General features: G+C 40.0%; 1 protein-coding gene across 6 annotated transcripts in view; it reads left to right on the forward strand.

Annotated features, from left to right (window-relative positions):
- Positions 1–17,676, forward strand: part of LOC121277448 (protein FAM53A-like) — a 114,119-nt gene that overhangs the window by 14,699 nt on the left and 81,744 nt on the right. For 5 of the 6 annotated variants that reach the window (XM_041186987.1, XM_041186940.1, XM_041186957.1 and 2 more), the window contains exon 2: positions 2,939–3,192. In XM_041186987.1, the coding sequence (XP_041042921.1) occupies positions 3,040–3,192 (153 nt within the window). In that variant the 5' untranslated portion in view covers positions 2,939–3,039. Of the gene's footprint in view, positions 1–2,938; positions 3,193–12,216; positions 12,296–17,676 lie in introns of those variants that run through there. The other variant, XM_041186977.1, reaches the window with a different exon arrangement.

The raw sequence follows: 17,676 nt of genomic DNA on the forward strand, positions 1-17,676 counted from the left end.
ATGACAAAAATGCACAGTACTTTCCAATTTACGTATGTATGAACATACGAATTAGGACCAGGAGTAGGTCATTTGGCCACTTGAGCCTGCTCTGCCAGTCAGTAAGGTTGTAACTGATCTGATTGTGGCCTCAACTCCACGTTCCACCTAGCCCCGATAATCTTTGTTAGTAAAGAATCTCTCTACCTCTGCCTTAAAAATATTAATTGACCCTGCCTCCAGTGCCCTCTGGGAAGGAGAAGTTCCAATGATTCATGACCTTCAGAAAAAAAATTATCATCCTCCCCACCTTAAATGGGAGACCCCTTAGTTTTAAACTCTCCCCTAGCCTCTACCACAAGGGGAAACGTCCTTTCAGCATCCACCCTGTCAAATCTCCTCAGGATTTTGTTTCAGTTAGATCGCCTCTCATTCTTCTAAACTCCAATGAGTACAAGCCCAGCTTGTCTAACCTTTCTTCATAAGATAACTCCACCCCCCCTCAATCGAATGAACCTTCTCAGAACTGCTCTTAAAACATTTATATCCCTCCTTAAATAAGGAGACCAAAACTGTACACAGTACTCCAAATGTGGTCTCAACAAAGCCCTGTACAACTGCAGCAAAACATCCCTCCTTTCAGATTCTATTCCCCTTGCAATAAACAAATTTCATTTGCCATCCTAATCATTTGCTATACCTGCATTTTCTTGATTCATGTACCAGGGCACCCAGATCCCTCTGTACCTCAGAGTTCTGCAATCTCTCTCTCGATTTAAATAAAATGCTGCTTTTCTATTCCTTCTGTGAAAGTGGACAAGTTCACATTTCCTTACATTATACTCCATCTGCCAAATTTTTGCCACTCACTTAACCTATCTATATCCCTTTGCAAATTCATGGCCTCTTCACAGCATTCTTCCCCACCTATCCTTATGTCATCAGCAAATTTAACAATCATATGTTCGGTCCCTTCTGGATTTACTGAATGTTCTCTTCATTGTAGCCTATCAGTAACAACGCAAGATTGAGAATACAACATCTAGTGAAGTTAACGTTTAATGAGATACAGGATTAAGTTCTAACAGTATTTTAAATATTTGTGCCCAATATAGACAGCCATCTGTGAAGTATATCTGAGAATTTAATTGTAAAATAAATCCACATAAAACCCCAGCAAAAGTGAGTGTAGTTGAGCTCAGAATTGCAAGCGATGACAGATGCTTGTCTGTCCTTTCTGTCTTCCCAACAGAATTTGACTAAAATTTGTTTTATGGAGTTCTTGTTTACTTACCAGAGTAGCTTTTGGTTTCAGTGAGTAGATCTCTTGGATGAGTATGTTTTATTTTTAGGCAATGTATGTGACTGGTCAGGGATATAGGAGCTTAAATTTAAGTTCTTATGCAACATTTGCAATAATTTTTTTTGGAGATATTTGTGAAGGAATGCAAGTATGAATCAGAATGGAGCTAAGGAGGATCCTAGACACGGAGGTAACTGTAGCCTTTTCTTACTTACCTGGTATAGAAAGTTAATTTGTTTTGCCATTATTTGAGGACTAAGTTTTATTAAGATTTGCAAGTTAAAATTTTGAGATGGCATCACTGCATGAAGATATGATTTTCAGATCTTCCCCTAATTTAGTTAGATTTGCACAAATGATATCCGAGTAAAACCAATTTCTGACATACTAGCTGCATGTTTGGTGAACAAGTGCCTACCAATGATGGGAAGCAAGTGTTTATACTGCTTAGAATAGAATGTACAGGACTATTATCTGGATGTTAAATTTAAAAGATGGTTTTAAAAATAAGGATGGTTAACATTTAACAGTGAAAGTACTCATCCCTAGATTTGTTTCCCTTTTTGAAGACTTAAGTTCCTTGTCTATAAAAGTGAAACTGTATAGGTACCGAATTCTGAGTTCATGGAGTGCTTTTTTTTTTTTGCAGCACTTCATTTTAGAGCAACATCTCTTGTGTCGGTCCCAGTGTCATGGGTGAATTTAGCCAGTAGTCAGGAGTCACTAACTATTTGACTGAGACTGGGAACTTGAGCGGGTAATGTCAATTTGTTTTTTGATTCTTTCCCTGGACGGGGGTGTCACTGGCTCAGCCACCAATTTTACCTCCAATCCCTAATTGCCCTTGGAGGTGGTGGTGAATAGCTTTCTTGAACTGCTGTAGTCCAAGTGGTGTAGGTGCATCCACAGTGCTGTGCTGTTAGGGAGTGAGTTCCAGGATTTTGACCTAGCGACAGTGAAGGAATGGTGATGTAGTTCCAAGTCAGGATGGCGAGTGGCTTGGGACCATGCAGGTGATGGTGTTCCCGTGCATCTCCTGCCCTTGTCCTTCTAGATGGTAGAAGTCATGGATTTGGGAGTGCTGTTGAAGGAGCCTTGGTAAGGTGCTGCAGTGCATCTTGTAGATGGTACACACTGCTGCCACTGTGCATTGGTGTTGGAGGTGGTGGATGGGATGCCAATCAAGCGGGCAGCTCTGTCCTGGACGGTGTCCAGATTCTTGTATTGTGGGAGTTGCACTCATTGAGACAAGTGGAGAGTATTCCATCACACTCCTCACTTGTGCCTTGTAGATGGTGGACAGACTTTGGGGAGTCAGTAGGTGAGTTACTTTCTGCAGTTATATAAACTTTAACAAGATTGTCGCACAAGACAGAATTATTTGGAGAAAATTGGGACACAAAACTGGCCAAAGGTACAGGTTTACTTGGAAGTCTTATTGACCTAAACTCCTGTTGAGAGTTTTAGTTTAGGCTTTGATGATAGCATTGATGTTCATGATTAGTACTTGGGAAAAGGTAGTATCAGAATGAAGTGGGCATGAACTAGCCTGATGTAGCAAAGTTTCAATAATTTTCCTTTTTTTTTCTTCAGTATTTTGTAAATTAATTTTGCAATAAAACCTTTAATTCTTTGTTGCATTTGTAACTTTGACAGATGATTGAATGTACCAAAGGAAATGTTGGCTTGTGAGCAGTGCAGCTGCCATGGAGGTCTGTGAATAAGAACAGGGATGCAGCACGGCAACCAGGGAATGCATGGGGAATATTGAAACAGCACATAAAGAACCTCCAATGCTTGTTAGTGTGAGCAGTGGAAAAGGGACAACTACCATGGTAACGCTAATCACAGAAAAATTGCAGAATCAGAGCCTGGAGGATATCACTTGCAAGGCCTACAGTATTAATCTGGTAAGAGCTTCATAAATTTCCTTGGTAAACTAATGATAGATATGATTCTTAATTTCTGTCCTACTCCTAGTTACTGTTTTGTGTTGCATTTTAACATATTTCTAATAATGTTAATTTTAGGCTTATGATTATGATGAAAGCAAATAGTGAAATTCCTTTAGTGTCAAAAACATATCAGAATTTGAGCCAAATAATGACAAATCACCAACTGTGCAACCTCAACTGCTTCCATCACTGAGTTTAACACATGAGTATCTGGTGGGTGAGTATCTGAATTGTTGGCCAATCTTGCAAGTTTTATCATCTTCCCCTGAGAGCACTCTGCAGTGCCTTTCCTATTAAAAGGTCTGATTAGTGAGGAGTGGGAATTTGTATGTTACTTGAGGTGAAGATTCTCAACCTGTGAAACCTTCATGGAAATGTATTTTTTGTCTGGACTACTTTCCCCAATTTACATATGTACTTATCTTCCAAAGTTATGCTGGCAAAGAAACAACATGACCTTGTTATACTTGCTTATGAGGCTATTTTTTTGTCAGCCTGAGCTTGCCATGCATATCTCAATTCTGCATTTCCATGCAGTATCTTTCCAGTTGGGACTCATTCCATCACCTTCTGAGGATACTTCAGCTAGGCAATATGCAAGCCCTATACATTATAAGCTTTTCCCTTTCTCAAAATGCTGCACATCATTCCATGCAAAGGCAGGTGGCCTGCTCGCTTCCTCTGCCAAGTGCCATTATTGCACAGAACTGCTGATTTACTTTATCTTAACTGAGCAGAAGTGCATAACCTGTGGTCAAGTTGAGATAAGATTACAATCAGAAATTGAGGGCAAGGCCCTTATCCTATCATCATATGGCACCAGCTGACACTTGTGAATGCTAATCTGTTCTTGCATTTATGGGGTGTTGTAGCTTTTAATTATGTAAAATGTTTATTGAGCCCAACATTTGTAAATTGGGAGAGTTATGTTAATGAAATTTTTGTGTTTTTGGATATATTGATAGCTTTTTTTTTAACGGAAGCTCACAAGTCTGTGATTATTGGCTTTACTTGTCTATGAAGAACTAATATCACATTCTTAATATTGGTTTTATAATGGTGGCTAAGACCTGTTAAGTGTTGTGAACTTTTGCCGCCTTTACACGTGACATCTAATTATCCATTGTGTTTTTCTGAGTAAGATTATTGGGCTGAATTTTGCTGTCAATGGAAAACAAACAACGCTTGCTGTTTGGTATGTGTATAGCTGCCCAACGATTTTTCACAAGCTTATATATGGCAACTTCTGGTAATCAGAAATGCATTTGTGTGACGTTCTCTAGAAAATCTGGGACCTCTGCAAGTAAAAGTCTGTCTACTCGACCAATCAAATTGAATAACACTCACTGCGACATGCAGAGTCTAAATCAGTAAGGTTTAATATTTAACTCAATGTAAAATCATTTGCAGAATGTGAAATAGAGAGGGAGAGAAAGATGAGATTGAGATATGGAGCAAAGAAAATGTTTAAAATTCATTTTTGTCCTTTTTAAATTATCTAATGATAGTTACAATCTGAAGGAATGAGACTCCACATTTTTCAGTGCCAGTGAGGTGGTTTGATAGTAAAAAAATTTTTTTTAAAAATTCACTCACGTTTGAATGGGCAAACCCTAACCTTTATAGCATGTTTCGTGGGTGAGTCCCACAACTTCTCACCCTTCATGTGTTTTAATGCCAAAGCTCTTAGCAAGGCACCAATATAACAAAGATTGTGAAAGAACAGGGCAATTTCCTGGTTTCGGTGTTTAATTGTGCATATGTGGATGTTGGAAGTTGCTGACGAACCGGATATCATCTTTCGAGGCCTGGGCTTGTTTTAATTAATACCACGTAAATTTTTTCGGCAAGTCTGTCCTTCTGTTCTAAAATGCACTGTTATACTGCACAATTAGGGAGCTCCTTTTCTCTTCAAAACGTTTTTAAGGCAATACTTAATCTTTTTTGCTGCTGTCAAGTGGTTATGTGACATTGGGTGGGGAGGGAGTGTTTTCATTGTGAAGCATAGGATATAATTATATGGGACATGCTAGGTGTAGCAATAGGTCTTTTCCTGTCACTCATTTCGTAGCAGCTCAGGGGCTTGAACACACAACTGCCTATCTTGTTTTCCCTCTGTGTAGAAAATCTGCTTGTGGGAATGTGTAGGTAGAAAGGGCCCTGACTTTAATCACAAGTTTTCCTGGAAGATGACTCATAACTCATTAGAAAGGATGAAACTGCCCAAAATAATGAGTACAGGATTAATATTTTCCCACTAAATATCAGTTGATCTGGTGAATGCCAATCCTTACCAATTTGCTATTAGTGCTGAAGACAGCAAAGAACAGAGTCTTACCATTGCAGCAAGATTTCACCTCTTGGATTCTTTATCAAATACCAATTGTGTATAGAACTTGTTTTCAATTTCTTGGAAGTAGTTATTTCCTACACCCCGCCAAAGTCAAATCTGAATCCATCCCTTCAGTCTGGTTTCTTCATTGCACCAAAATGGTCCTAATCAAAATTACAAATGATAGCCTTTGTGACTGCCTTTGATGTACTATCTCTGTCTTGTCTGCTGCCTTTCACATGAATTAGAAAGGACTTGGATTCTATGGTGCCTTTTGTGATGTACCAAAGTGTTTTACAGCTAATGAAGTACTTTTTTAATTGTAAGTCACTGTTGTAATGTGGATAACCTGGCCTAATTCTGCACACAACAAGGCCCCACAAAATGATCCATTTTAGTGATGCTGGCTGATGGATAAATATCGGCCAGGACGCTCGGGAGAATTCCTGTGTTCTTTGAAATAGTGCCACGGGACCTTTTATACTGGCCTGAGAGCCTCGACTTATTGTACCAACCAAAAGCAGTGCTTCTCCAGTACTGCAGATGAGCATCAGCCTAGATTTTGTGCTCTAATTTGTGGTGTGGAACTGAGCTGCAGCTGACACTGTCACACCATCCTCCCCCTCTGTTGTGTAGCTCAGTGGGATTATCTTCTCTTGATTCCCCTCATCATCCAATCTAGGACAGATTATCCCCAGCAATGGCTCCTCTTCCTGACATGCACTTTTACCTCTGGAGCCCCCAAAGATCCAACCTTGTGCAAGGAAATAGTTAATCTGTCTTTGTTTATTAATGTTGTGCTATTATTGAATTCTCATTATATTGTAGCAATGTTAACTTTTAACCTTTGCATTTTAAACTGGGACATACAAGTCAATTTAAAGAACTAATGGGCTATTGGACCAGGGTTGATGCTGCAGCAATGGTCAGCTTCAGGATGAAGTAATAATTAAAGACAAGCTATCGCATTGTGAATCATTTGTGTGGGGAAGCATTTAGTTCTGCAAAGGAAATATCTGAGTACACATCCTTTTTAATTGGCACGATTGATACAGAAACAAAGACCAACTTGATTATAAGGTTTCACTTGATAGAATAGCAATTGTATAGAATGAGAATGAAACTAAGGGAGTTATGCTTTTTAATGAAAAGCTGCTTTAGTAAGGAAAGCTAAAGTTACATATAGGCAATAAGTCCATTAAGTTTCACATTTTTGGTGTTGTACTTTTACTTTTATATGATTATGTAATGTACAATTGTGTGGATGATCATGTGCAGCGAGTGGTTGAGATGTATAAAAACTGTTTAACCGTGTTCATATTTTGATTTGTGAAAGCTTAAGATACCAATCTTAGAACTTTGCCTCAGAATGCCCAATCAACCATCATCATGCACCTTTAAGTGCATGTTGAAGTACTTTACTGCACTTAATAAATCTGAGACCTGATTTTCATGCTAAAGAAGTTTATTGATTCAAGGAGTAAATTACAAGCAAGACCTGGCTGACTTCCTCATCTACATGCTGTCCTTTGGTGATATGGCCCTCCAATGAGTTCACCTTTCACATGTGCTGACAACATCCAATTCTACATCTCCACCATCTCACTTGATCCCTCTACTTCTTCAGCCTGCTTGTCTGATAGCTAATCTTGGATGAGCCACAATTTCCTCCAGTAGTGTATTTTTAAGACTGAAGCCAAAGGTCTTTGTCATATATTTCAACTCTTTCTTGGACTCGAACTCAAGTTCTGTCGAAGGGTCATGAGGACTCGAAACGTCAATTCTTTTCTTCTCTGCCGATGCTGCCAGACCTGCTGAGTTTTTCCAGGTAATTCTGTTTTTGTTTTGGATTTCCAGCATCCGCAGTATTTTTGTTTTTATATTATTATTATCTATATTATTATTATTTTGGTCTTTGTCTTTGGTCTGCATGTAAAACTTTGTACCCTTTCCGCAGATTCCTCTTCTGATAACTCTGAAGTTGAGCCAGAGGGTTAAGAATCTCAGAGAATTTCTAATCCCCATAGGTGCTATCATAAAGATGGTCTACTTTCACTTCCAAAATTTTAGTTCAACATCTGAAACCCTCATTTCTGTCTTTCTCACGTTCACCTGTGATAACTCCAATGCTCTCGTGGCCAGTCTGTCACACTTTACATTTCATAATCTTGAGCTCAGCTATCTGTATCTTGTCTAACCAAGTTCTATGCATTCATCATTCCATTCCTGCTGATGGCTATCTCCCAGTGTCTCAAATTGAAATGCGCTCCTGTTCTAAATTGCCTCATGGCCTTACTTCTCCCTATCTCATTTATCTCTTCCATTCCCTACAAAGGAGAAGCCACCAACTTCTGAGTATCCCATTCACATTCTAGTCTTTTGTGAAACCATCCCTTCACCCTAACATTGGCAGCTTTGCCTTCAGCTTGGCGAGTCCCGGACTCTGGCATTTCCTCAAAATCACTTCACCTTTCCATCTCCCTATGTTCTGTTATGATCCTCCTTTAAAATACACCTTTTTGCCCAAACATCAGGTTCCTCCTAATATCACCTTGGTTTTTTTTCTTACACCTCTAAAGTGTCCAAGGATATTTTTCTTTTAAAGGCACCGTACAAATGCAAGTTGTTGTCACAGCCAGATCTTTCATCGTAAAATGATTTATTACATTTACTCAATCTTAACGCATTCTCTTAAATGAGCTTCATCATTCTGTATTTGAAGGAGTTGAGAAACAGCTTTGCGTCACACCAGGTCTAGGAACTTGTAGCTGTAATTGCCTTTCCACCATGCCCTAAAAAGGTAGATCTGAAAAATTTTGCTTGCAATGCTAAATTGAGGTGTGGTATGTGTAGGATGTGCAACTGCAGAAACTCAGCACAATAAGATTTATGGGATTAAAGAATCAAATTTCAGTTGTTTTTTGTTTGTGCTTCACCATGCTCACTGCTGAACTGTAAGATCCATATTGTGGAATGAGAAAAATGCTTGTGCCTGTTCAAATCTTAGATTTGGTTTTAGACAGGGCTACTAAATAATCCTTTGCACAAGATTAATGTGTTGAGACCACTTTAGAAAGTTTTCACTTATGTTTGGATTATTCACTGGATACTTGACTGAAGTCAGCAAACATTTCCTAATGTTCATTTGTTCTTTGGATATTGTGAGGCTGGCAAGGGGGCATTTATTGCCCATCCTGTGGTGCTCTGAGAAGCTGGTGCTGAGCCTTCCCCTTGAACTGCTGCTGCCCTTGTGGTGATCATGTTCCCACAGTAATATTGGGTTGTGAATTCTAGGATACTGTTGCAGTGATGTTAAAAGAATAGCGATACAGATGCAACTCAGGAATGAGGATGACTTAGAAGGCTTTGAAGGACATGTTACCGGAACATTGCTACTGCTATTCTTGGTGGAAGTTGTGACGAAAGGAGCTGCAATTGAAGTAATCTTGGTGAGACCCTGCAGGTCTTGTCTTTTCTAGCCACAGTGTTAGGTGGTTTGTAGGAGTTGATTGAGTCTAGTAGAATGGAGGAGCCACCAAAGAGCAACTATTCACCAATAACCAGACCATTGTTGAGTTTGTTCCAGCAGAACCACACTGCTCCAGACCTCATTAGCAGCCTTAATCTAAACATGGAGCAGCTTGACTAGACCTGAATCAGCTGGATGCCTGTCTGGTAATGTTGGGGAATGTGCATGCACGTAATTTCTTTTGGCAAATTGAAGGTTATAATACTTAAGGCTATATTTGGACAGCCAACTTGGTGTGTCATGTGGTCTGTCATTTTGCAATCTTATTACATTGATGCTCTGAACTCACTAAATGTGTTTAGCACTATTTGTGCCCAGTGGGAGAAACCAAAACCCAACAAAACAGAGTTTACATTGCTATTGGTTCTGAGGAGAGCGTTGTCTTCACCCTGAACGTTGATGACTGCAGGAAGCCTATGTGTTTGCAATTGACAGCATACCCATTGTGTGAAAGCACTTACAAACCAGCTCTTCTATGACTTAAAATGGTATATATGCATCCAGCAATGTGGAGAGACTGTATTTTTATTCTCCTTCCCCACTACCACCCCACCACCACCACCACCCCATCTTCACTCTTAGCTTTATTCTAAGGCTGAGCTTTACACAATATATATTCCCTTAAATAAATTGCTCAGCTGGTAGTTCAGCAGTTTCGTTCAATTAACTTGTCTTTTATTTTTAAAACGCTGTTTCAGTATGTCGGATTATTAATGTTCATATACATTTCATCTATTCATAATATGAAAACAGATGCAGTTGCACTGTGTGACACTGCCCATGTAAGAAAACAGCTTGAATGTCAACATCTTCAGTAACTTGCATTCATATAGCATCGTTATCATAGAAAAATGTCCCAAGGTTGCCACCGAGCCAAAGGAGTCTTAGCAGGAGGTGACCAACAGCTTTGCTAGCGTTGGATTTTAAGGATGATCTTGGGGAGTGCATCCTAGTGTTGACTTTAACAGTGTTAGATTTTGTACCCTTGAAGGAACATATTCCTCTTTAGCAAAATAGCAATGCATTGTATTGAGTATGTTACAATGTTTTTACCCTTAAAACAGTTCATCTTCAGACTTACCATGAGCAGTGGCCCAAAATCAGACCAATGCGAAATGACTTTAAAATGAAACTTGCAGTGCTAATTAAGAATATAGGCTCCATTAAATGACCAATGGTAAAACAAAACAAAATAAAACAAAGCAATGTAAAGCAGGGACTTGCTGTATTTATCGAGCAACAGGAGAGCTGCTATTTATTAATCTGTCTACAATATCTTGTATATCCATCAGTGCTGTTAAATTTATCACCAATATCATATGGTTTTTGGGGCTAATTTCTTTTTAAAACACTACCAGTGTGGGTAAAGTCCACCACCATGCAACTATGGATGGCATGGGGCCAGGAGCATAACTGCAGTATGTATATGAAGATGATTACACCCCATTAAAATATCTGTTAATTATAAAATACATACTGATTAATCTGATCAGTTTACACATGGAACTTTGCATAGCTATCATTCAATGTATTTTGAGATCAGCTTCATCAACTTAACTAGAAGGAACGCTGAACAGCCATTTCCCTTCCTCTTTAAAATCCTGTAAGCTTGTTAGTTTGCTAAAATATGAAAATTTGACTAAGCTTAAAAGAACTAAGATTTTTGGCCATTTGCAAGCAAATGATCTGATTGGAATTAGAAGTGTCAAGCCAAACATGAAGATTTTATTGCAGCCAGACGAAGGAAAACTCAGTTGTTCTGTTGACAGCCACGGTATGATTTTTGTTTCATGCAGTGAGAAACTGATCTGCAGAGTTCTCAGATGAAAATAGGTTGGTGATGAACAGATTGTGTAGTGTCAACTTAAATGACTGCATAATTTTTGCGTGGTCACTTGCTGTAGATTTTAGAAGCGGTAGTTCAAGTGTGAACTATGTGGAAGTTTAGAAGCTTGGTGTTGGGGTTTTGACAACCACACAAAGATGCTGTCATACAAGCACCCTCTTCACTAAAGCGGACAAATTGCATTTTGTTGGCTTACGGAAATGGAGGATTAATGAAATGTTTACTTTTTTTCATAAAAGTAACTGCAGCGCTCAACAGCAGATACCCTTATAAATGTGGAGATAGAGACAAATTCTGTTTACTTTTAAAATATTTTCTTAATTTTGGGATTTATCCAAAGCATTTTTGACAGGGGTTCATTGATTTGGTGGTGTGAAAGTGGACTTCGCCAAAGTCATTAAAATTCTAAGATGTTGAATTTGGGCAGAGGAATTGCTCATTTGCTTGTTCAGTGGAATAAATGTTGGCTTCAAGAGTTGAATCTATCGAGCAACCTTTCACCCCATCATTTTGATTCAAAAAGAAAACTGTTCTTTATATATAAAGAGTTTAGAAATTGCCATATAAAATAGTTTTATTGAGATTCTCTGTCCTTCAGCTCATTTTACAAGGACTCCAAGTTAGACTTTTCAAAATTTGTCATTCTCTGCAAATTTCTCTTCTAGTGAAGGACCAGAATATACAGGTTGCTATTTCTTACTTGTGTGAGCAGCACACTTCTTTATAAGTTATTTTTTTCCACCTTACACATCATCTGAAATTGACAAAGTTGGACTTCTCCATTGCTGCTTTGAAGCTAGCAGCTAGAATTTTTACACCATTGTTATTGCTTGATGTTATGTTGGCTGAGAGCCCATTCCCATGTAGGCATGACCATTTGCATTGCTTATTGTACTGCTTGATTTTATAGTTGCATTAAAGCGAGATGTTTTTATCTGAGCACTGTTGATACTGTGATCCAGTTTGTGCTAACCTAAAGGCAACACACCTACTGGTATGGTGGCAGCACTGGAACCTTTTCACATTTCTCATTAAAGGAAATTGGTGAGTTTATGCAGCACCTACACATGGATATTGGCCTTTTCTTAGTCCACAGTATTACAGTGCAATAACAGTGGAAACTGTGGCAGCTACTCATCCAGGCACCAAAATAGTGATGCTAGGAAAGATCAAGGCAGTCAATTCATTTGATCGTTGGTGTCAGAATCTAATCTACACTTCTTGACCTTTTTCCCCATCCTGATTGATGGTTTCATCAATCTGTGGATACAGAGACACAGAAGGTGATGGGATGTCTGCAGGACTCACTGCTCAACAAGAGGTGAACTTACTGGACCTGATCCTAGGGCAGGTAGTGAATTACTTATATCATGCAGCTCTAGTTAATGCATCGGCCTCATTTGTTTCAATATGGCAGACCATCTGCCTGCATTATGGTTTCCAGGCCACAGGTGCCCACCACTTAGACCTAGCTCATTTCAAAATGCAATCAGATGAAAGGCATGAGGATCAACATCTGATGGCCTCCTTTTAAATAACCTCCTGCTGAAAGATGAGCTCAGTCATCATGGTTTATCTCTTGACGAAGATGAAGAGATGTGATCTTCAATAGAGAAGGTAGTGATCCCATTCGCCCTAGCCTACCATGTTTAGTGAAGCAAAGATACAGCACTGAGCTCAAGTCTCACAACCTGGCATCCGTAGAGCCAGTGATCTCCCAAGCCTTGGGTTCACTGTTAGCTGAGACTTATGCATTTACTGATGACTAGGCTAACCGCGCTGCAACTTCCTCCTTCCAGAAGCACCAGTTTCACCTTCTCCTAACAAGACCAGGCCCCCTCACTCCATTCATTCTCGCACATGACAGGTCATGCTTATTATGTAAGCAAGTGGGTCAACCAGATAAACATTTCCTCCAGGTAGTGTAATTTTCTGCCAGATCAAGATTGGCAGTATTGGGCTAAAGCTCATAAGATAGCCTGGATGATGATATCGCAAATGCTTTTTTAGACAAAGGGGTTGAAGAACCTGCTGATGTTTTGCTAGAATTGGCTGCACTCTATACACAGATTTGTCACTCATCCTACTTTGACACATTCTTTGAGCACCATGCTGTTTGAGTGACCGTTGACAGTGGAGCCACTGGCAACATGATCCATGCTTCTACAGCTATGAAACTGTCCCCCAGTCAAGAGTTCATCCCAGTCTGCTAACTTGGCTGATGGTTTGTCAGCTTTGTTAGTGAAACACATTTCTCCCTGCCCAGAGATGATCACAGCCTTACTTTCAAAGGCCAGTTCCTGGAGAACCTTGATGTCGAGGTACTTGCAGGTGTTATGATTCCGGTTAAAAACCAGTAATGTTCCTTCTTGGAATTCCGAAAACCCAGGTATGAAACCGCAAGGTTCACTACTTAAAACAATTTTTACTGCATAAAATTCAAAGAACCTGAATGCTAATAACTACACTTTATTTTAAATAGTCAGACTGGCCAAGTGCCTAGTGCTAATTGGTGACTCCATCACCTATGTTTGTGGACCTCATGCTTCCTCTGGCCCATGCAGAGTGAGAGAAGCCAATTTGGCTAGGGGATTTCATCGAGGTCACCCTAACGGATAATCTTTCAGACCTCAGGGCAGTTGCAATTGAACCGCCCTCCCTTCAGGACCAAAGTGCATCAAGCCACTCAGACTTGGCTTCGACCATGTATTTTGACCAGTGTCGTTGACCAGATTTGCATCGCAGCCCTTTCCTGTGAACTGTAAGTCCTAGCTTGCAATGAGCATTATGCTCATTGATATGACCTGTCTTCAACCCCAACAACCAAGATTCTCCGGCTTCTCAGGACGACATGATACAGCTGCTTACAAAGCAACACAAGCGTAAGCAACAACTATTTTCAAAGTCTGTTCTTGTGGATCCAGACCTCACCCAGCCTGAGCGCATGTGGTCAGTTTCAGACACTTTCAGGAGTATGATTATCTTTGACCCAGCATTCCCAGGTTACAATGGCAAAGCTAAAGCCTGCAGGGGTAATGTCAACATGGGACCTGTACAACCTCCACACTGCAAGTGTTGCCTTCCCCAGTGTGCCTGAGAGAAACTGATTGAGTTGCAACAAAGATTTGATGACCTTGAAGTCTTTACTTGACCTGAAGATGTAGGGATCATTGAGGCATACTTTAACCCATCATTTCTTGTGAATAAATCACAGTTTTTGACACAGCATTTGTTGATGGGCACTACAGTAAGCCACAACCTTCACTCATGCTACATGTTGACTCAGCCTTACGCAAGACTGCCCACTGGAAACACATCACTGCAACAGATCTGACCAGTGCTTTTTACAAGATTCATTAGAGCTAGTTTGCATGAACAACTGTGGAGTTGTCACCCTACAGAGGTACTCGTGTTTGCTCTTGATCTACCATTGGCATGCCTGGAACTGGAACTGCCCTTGAAGAATTGACATGCCGTGGCCTTCTAGAGGGCGTAATCGTCAAACTTGCAGATGACCTCTACTGTGGTGATAACAGTCCTGAAGAACTACTTCACAACTGGCAACATGTACCACGTGCCCAGTCACAATGTGACCTGTGCCTGTCTGCCTAAAACTCACCTGACCTAAGACTATAACTATTCTGGGATGGATTTGATGTCCGAACATGATGCAAGCTAACTCACACTATGCGGCCACCCAGTCTGCTTGCTGCCTACGGAGAATGGTGTCATGAAATCTTTTGTTGGAGCTTATAAGATGCTTTCGAGAGTCCTTTCTCTGTGCCTCATATACAGCCTTCTTGGATACTGTTACTGCTGGATCAAGTGAGCAGATGATCTCCATGCAAGTTTCCAAATGGCACCATCTGCTCTTTCATAAGTTAAAACCATTGCCTTTCCTTGCCCAGATCAACTCTGGATTGTTACTGTTAAGAAACATGGCGTGGCATTGCATTCACCTTGTATGTGACCTGTGGTGTTAGACTCAAACATGCTGGTTTCATGGTTGTCAAATCACCTGGGTGCCATTGAAATTGCTGTCCATTTCGGACCATATATTGTGCAGTTTAAGCACAGGCCTTGTGCCCTCACAGACAGCAAACCTTGTGTACAGCCTTTGAGAAACTGCTGTTCTGACTTTTCACTTAAATTCACCCAGTTGCTTATTGTGCGCACTTAAAGGAACACAAAATGATCTCTGAATGATTATGCCCATTTTAACCTATGTTTATTCATTCATGGGATGAGTATTGCTGGCAAGGCCAGCATTGATTGCTCATCCCTAATTGTCCTAGAGTGTTTGTCCCCTGCTTGCTTGTACCCTGTAGTAATATGGCTGAGAGTGTAACCTTGGTTTTGAGGATTTTCATGCTGAAATTGTCTTTTTCAAAGTTGAGCTTCCTTAACAAACTGTTATAACCTTTTACAGCCTTAATCCAAGCTATCGCTTTTCTGTAGTAAGTTCAGCATTGGTTAATTTGGATGGCTTTTAATAGTGCCCTTCACCCAAAGTCTAAATTGTGTAGCACATTTTTGCTTGATCTATACTGTAGAGAAGATAACTAGTGTGGTTCTTCCTTATTCACTTCCGGCAGAGTAAAACACTACTGTTATCTTGGAGGTGGCTGGTATTTCTCAACATGAAGTTTACCAAACTTACCCAGCACTACATTCCTGGGCAGCAATGTTGTGACTTGGTTTCCACTTGTTTCTCACGTTTTCCTCTAGTCTTGTTGGCTTTACAAACTCTATAATATTCTAGCTCATCAGTTTAAAAGCAGCATAGAGTTCCTACTCTGCACAAAAAAAGGCAGCTTTGACTTTGGAACTGTATCCCCTTAGTGCAGTAAACTGTGATGGAAATATTTCACTGGTGCTTGAAATTTCAAAATTAGGCCAAGATAAACCGGTGAGGTCTATTGAGCTTTCAATAAAGCTCTGAAGTGAAATTTGTAGAAAGCTCGTGCAGAGGTTGCCTGCTTTTCACTGGTAGGCTGATGTTAAGAGTTAAACTTTTAAAAAGTAGAATTGAATATAGAGCTAAATATTTTTTTCTGCCCAGGAAAGTTGGCTCTTTTTGCCAAACCAGCTGGTCTCAAGTTTAGGGTGATTTGTATGGCTGTTGGGGCTTGATTTCTTTTTATCCAAGAAATTGACAGAAACCTAGCCCATCAAATCCTTAAATTGGCAATCTGTCATGGACAAGGTTCTTGAGCAGATGAGGCTAGGTAGCAGAAAAGGAAATTGACCGTTATGCAAATAGAACTGAACAGTGCTTTGTGCAATACATCTGCTTCAAGTTTGTTTTACACAGTGGAGTTTAGCAGGAGCACTAAGTATTGAGACTGGCAAGAAATCAAATGTTTAATTACTTAACATTCAAAAGCCTGCTCAGTTAGTGGCCATTTTTTTTTTTATAGTGTGGTAAAGTAGAAAAGATGATTTGTGGATCAATTAGAGCAGCCTCCAAATTCTCAGCATCAACTGTATGTTGCTTTCTGAGCTTGTGGGTCCAGAACTCACAATGATCTTCCCCAAAAGGATAAAGCCAGCAACTACAGACCAGTCAGTTTCACTACAGTGAAAGGGAAACTTCTAGAAACTATAATTTGGGACAAAATCAATAGTCACTTAGACAAGTGCGGGATAATTACAGAAAGCCAGCATGGATTCATTAAGGGAAAATCATGTTTAACTAACTTGCTGGAGTTTTTTTTAAGAGGATTTTCAAAAGACATTTGATGCAGTGCCTCATAAGACTGGAGCAAAATTCAGGTCATGGAAAGTAGGCATTTGGATGAGAAATTGGCTGAATGACAGGAAACAGAGCAGTGATGAATGGTTGCTTTTCAGACTAGAGGAAGGTTTGTAGTAGCGTTCTCCAGGGGTTAGTGTTAGGACCCTTGCTCTTCCTGATATATTCAGGGCATGATTTCAAAATTTGCAGATGATACAAAGATTGGAAATGCTGTCAACTGTGATGAGGATAGTTGTGAACTTCAAAAGGACATAGACATGTTGGTGGATTGGGCAGACAAGTGGCAAATTAAGTTCAGTGCAGAGAAGTATGATTCATTTTGGCAGGAAGAACATGGTGAGACAGTATAAAATAAAGGGAAAAACTCTAAAGGTGGTGCAGGAGCAGAGGGACCTCGGTGTATATTAGTCATTGAAGATGGCAGGGCATGTTGAGAGAGCAGTTAATTAAACATATAGTATGTTAGACTTTATTAATAAGGGCATTGAGTACAAGAGTAAGGAGGTCTTGTTGTATAAGACACTAGTTAGGCTTCATCTGGACTACTACATTCAGTTCTGGGCACCATACTTGAAGGATGTGAAGACATTGGAAAGAATACAGAGGAGATCCAGGGGTAAAGAACTGTAGCTGTGAGAATAGATTGGAGAGGTTAAGATTGTTTTCCTTGGAGAAAAGAATGAGACTTGATAGATGTATTTCAAGATCCTGAGGGGTATGGACAGGTAAATAGTGAGAAGCTGTTCCCACTTGAGGGCATTAAGAATTAGAGGGCATAGATTCAAAATAATTGGTGAAAGGAGGAAATTTTTTTTTCACCCAGAGGGTGGTTGGAGTCTGCAACAAACGTCCTGGGAGGGTGATGGAGGCAGGTTTGATCCAGGTATTTGAAAGGGAATTGGATTGCTATCTGGAAAGAGAACATGCAAAGTTATGGGGAAAAGGCATGGGAGTGGCGGCTAAGTAGATGCCCT

Source organism: Carcharodon carcharias, chromosome 1 (genome assembly GCF_017639515.1).
Source record: "Carcharodon carcharias isolate sCarCar2 chromosome 1, sCarCar2.pri, whole genome shotgun sequence".
Taxonomy (NCBI): domain Eukaryota; kingdom Metazoa; phylum Chordata; class Chondrichthyes; order Lamniformes; family Lamnidae; genus Carcharodon; species Carcharodon carcharias.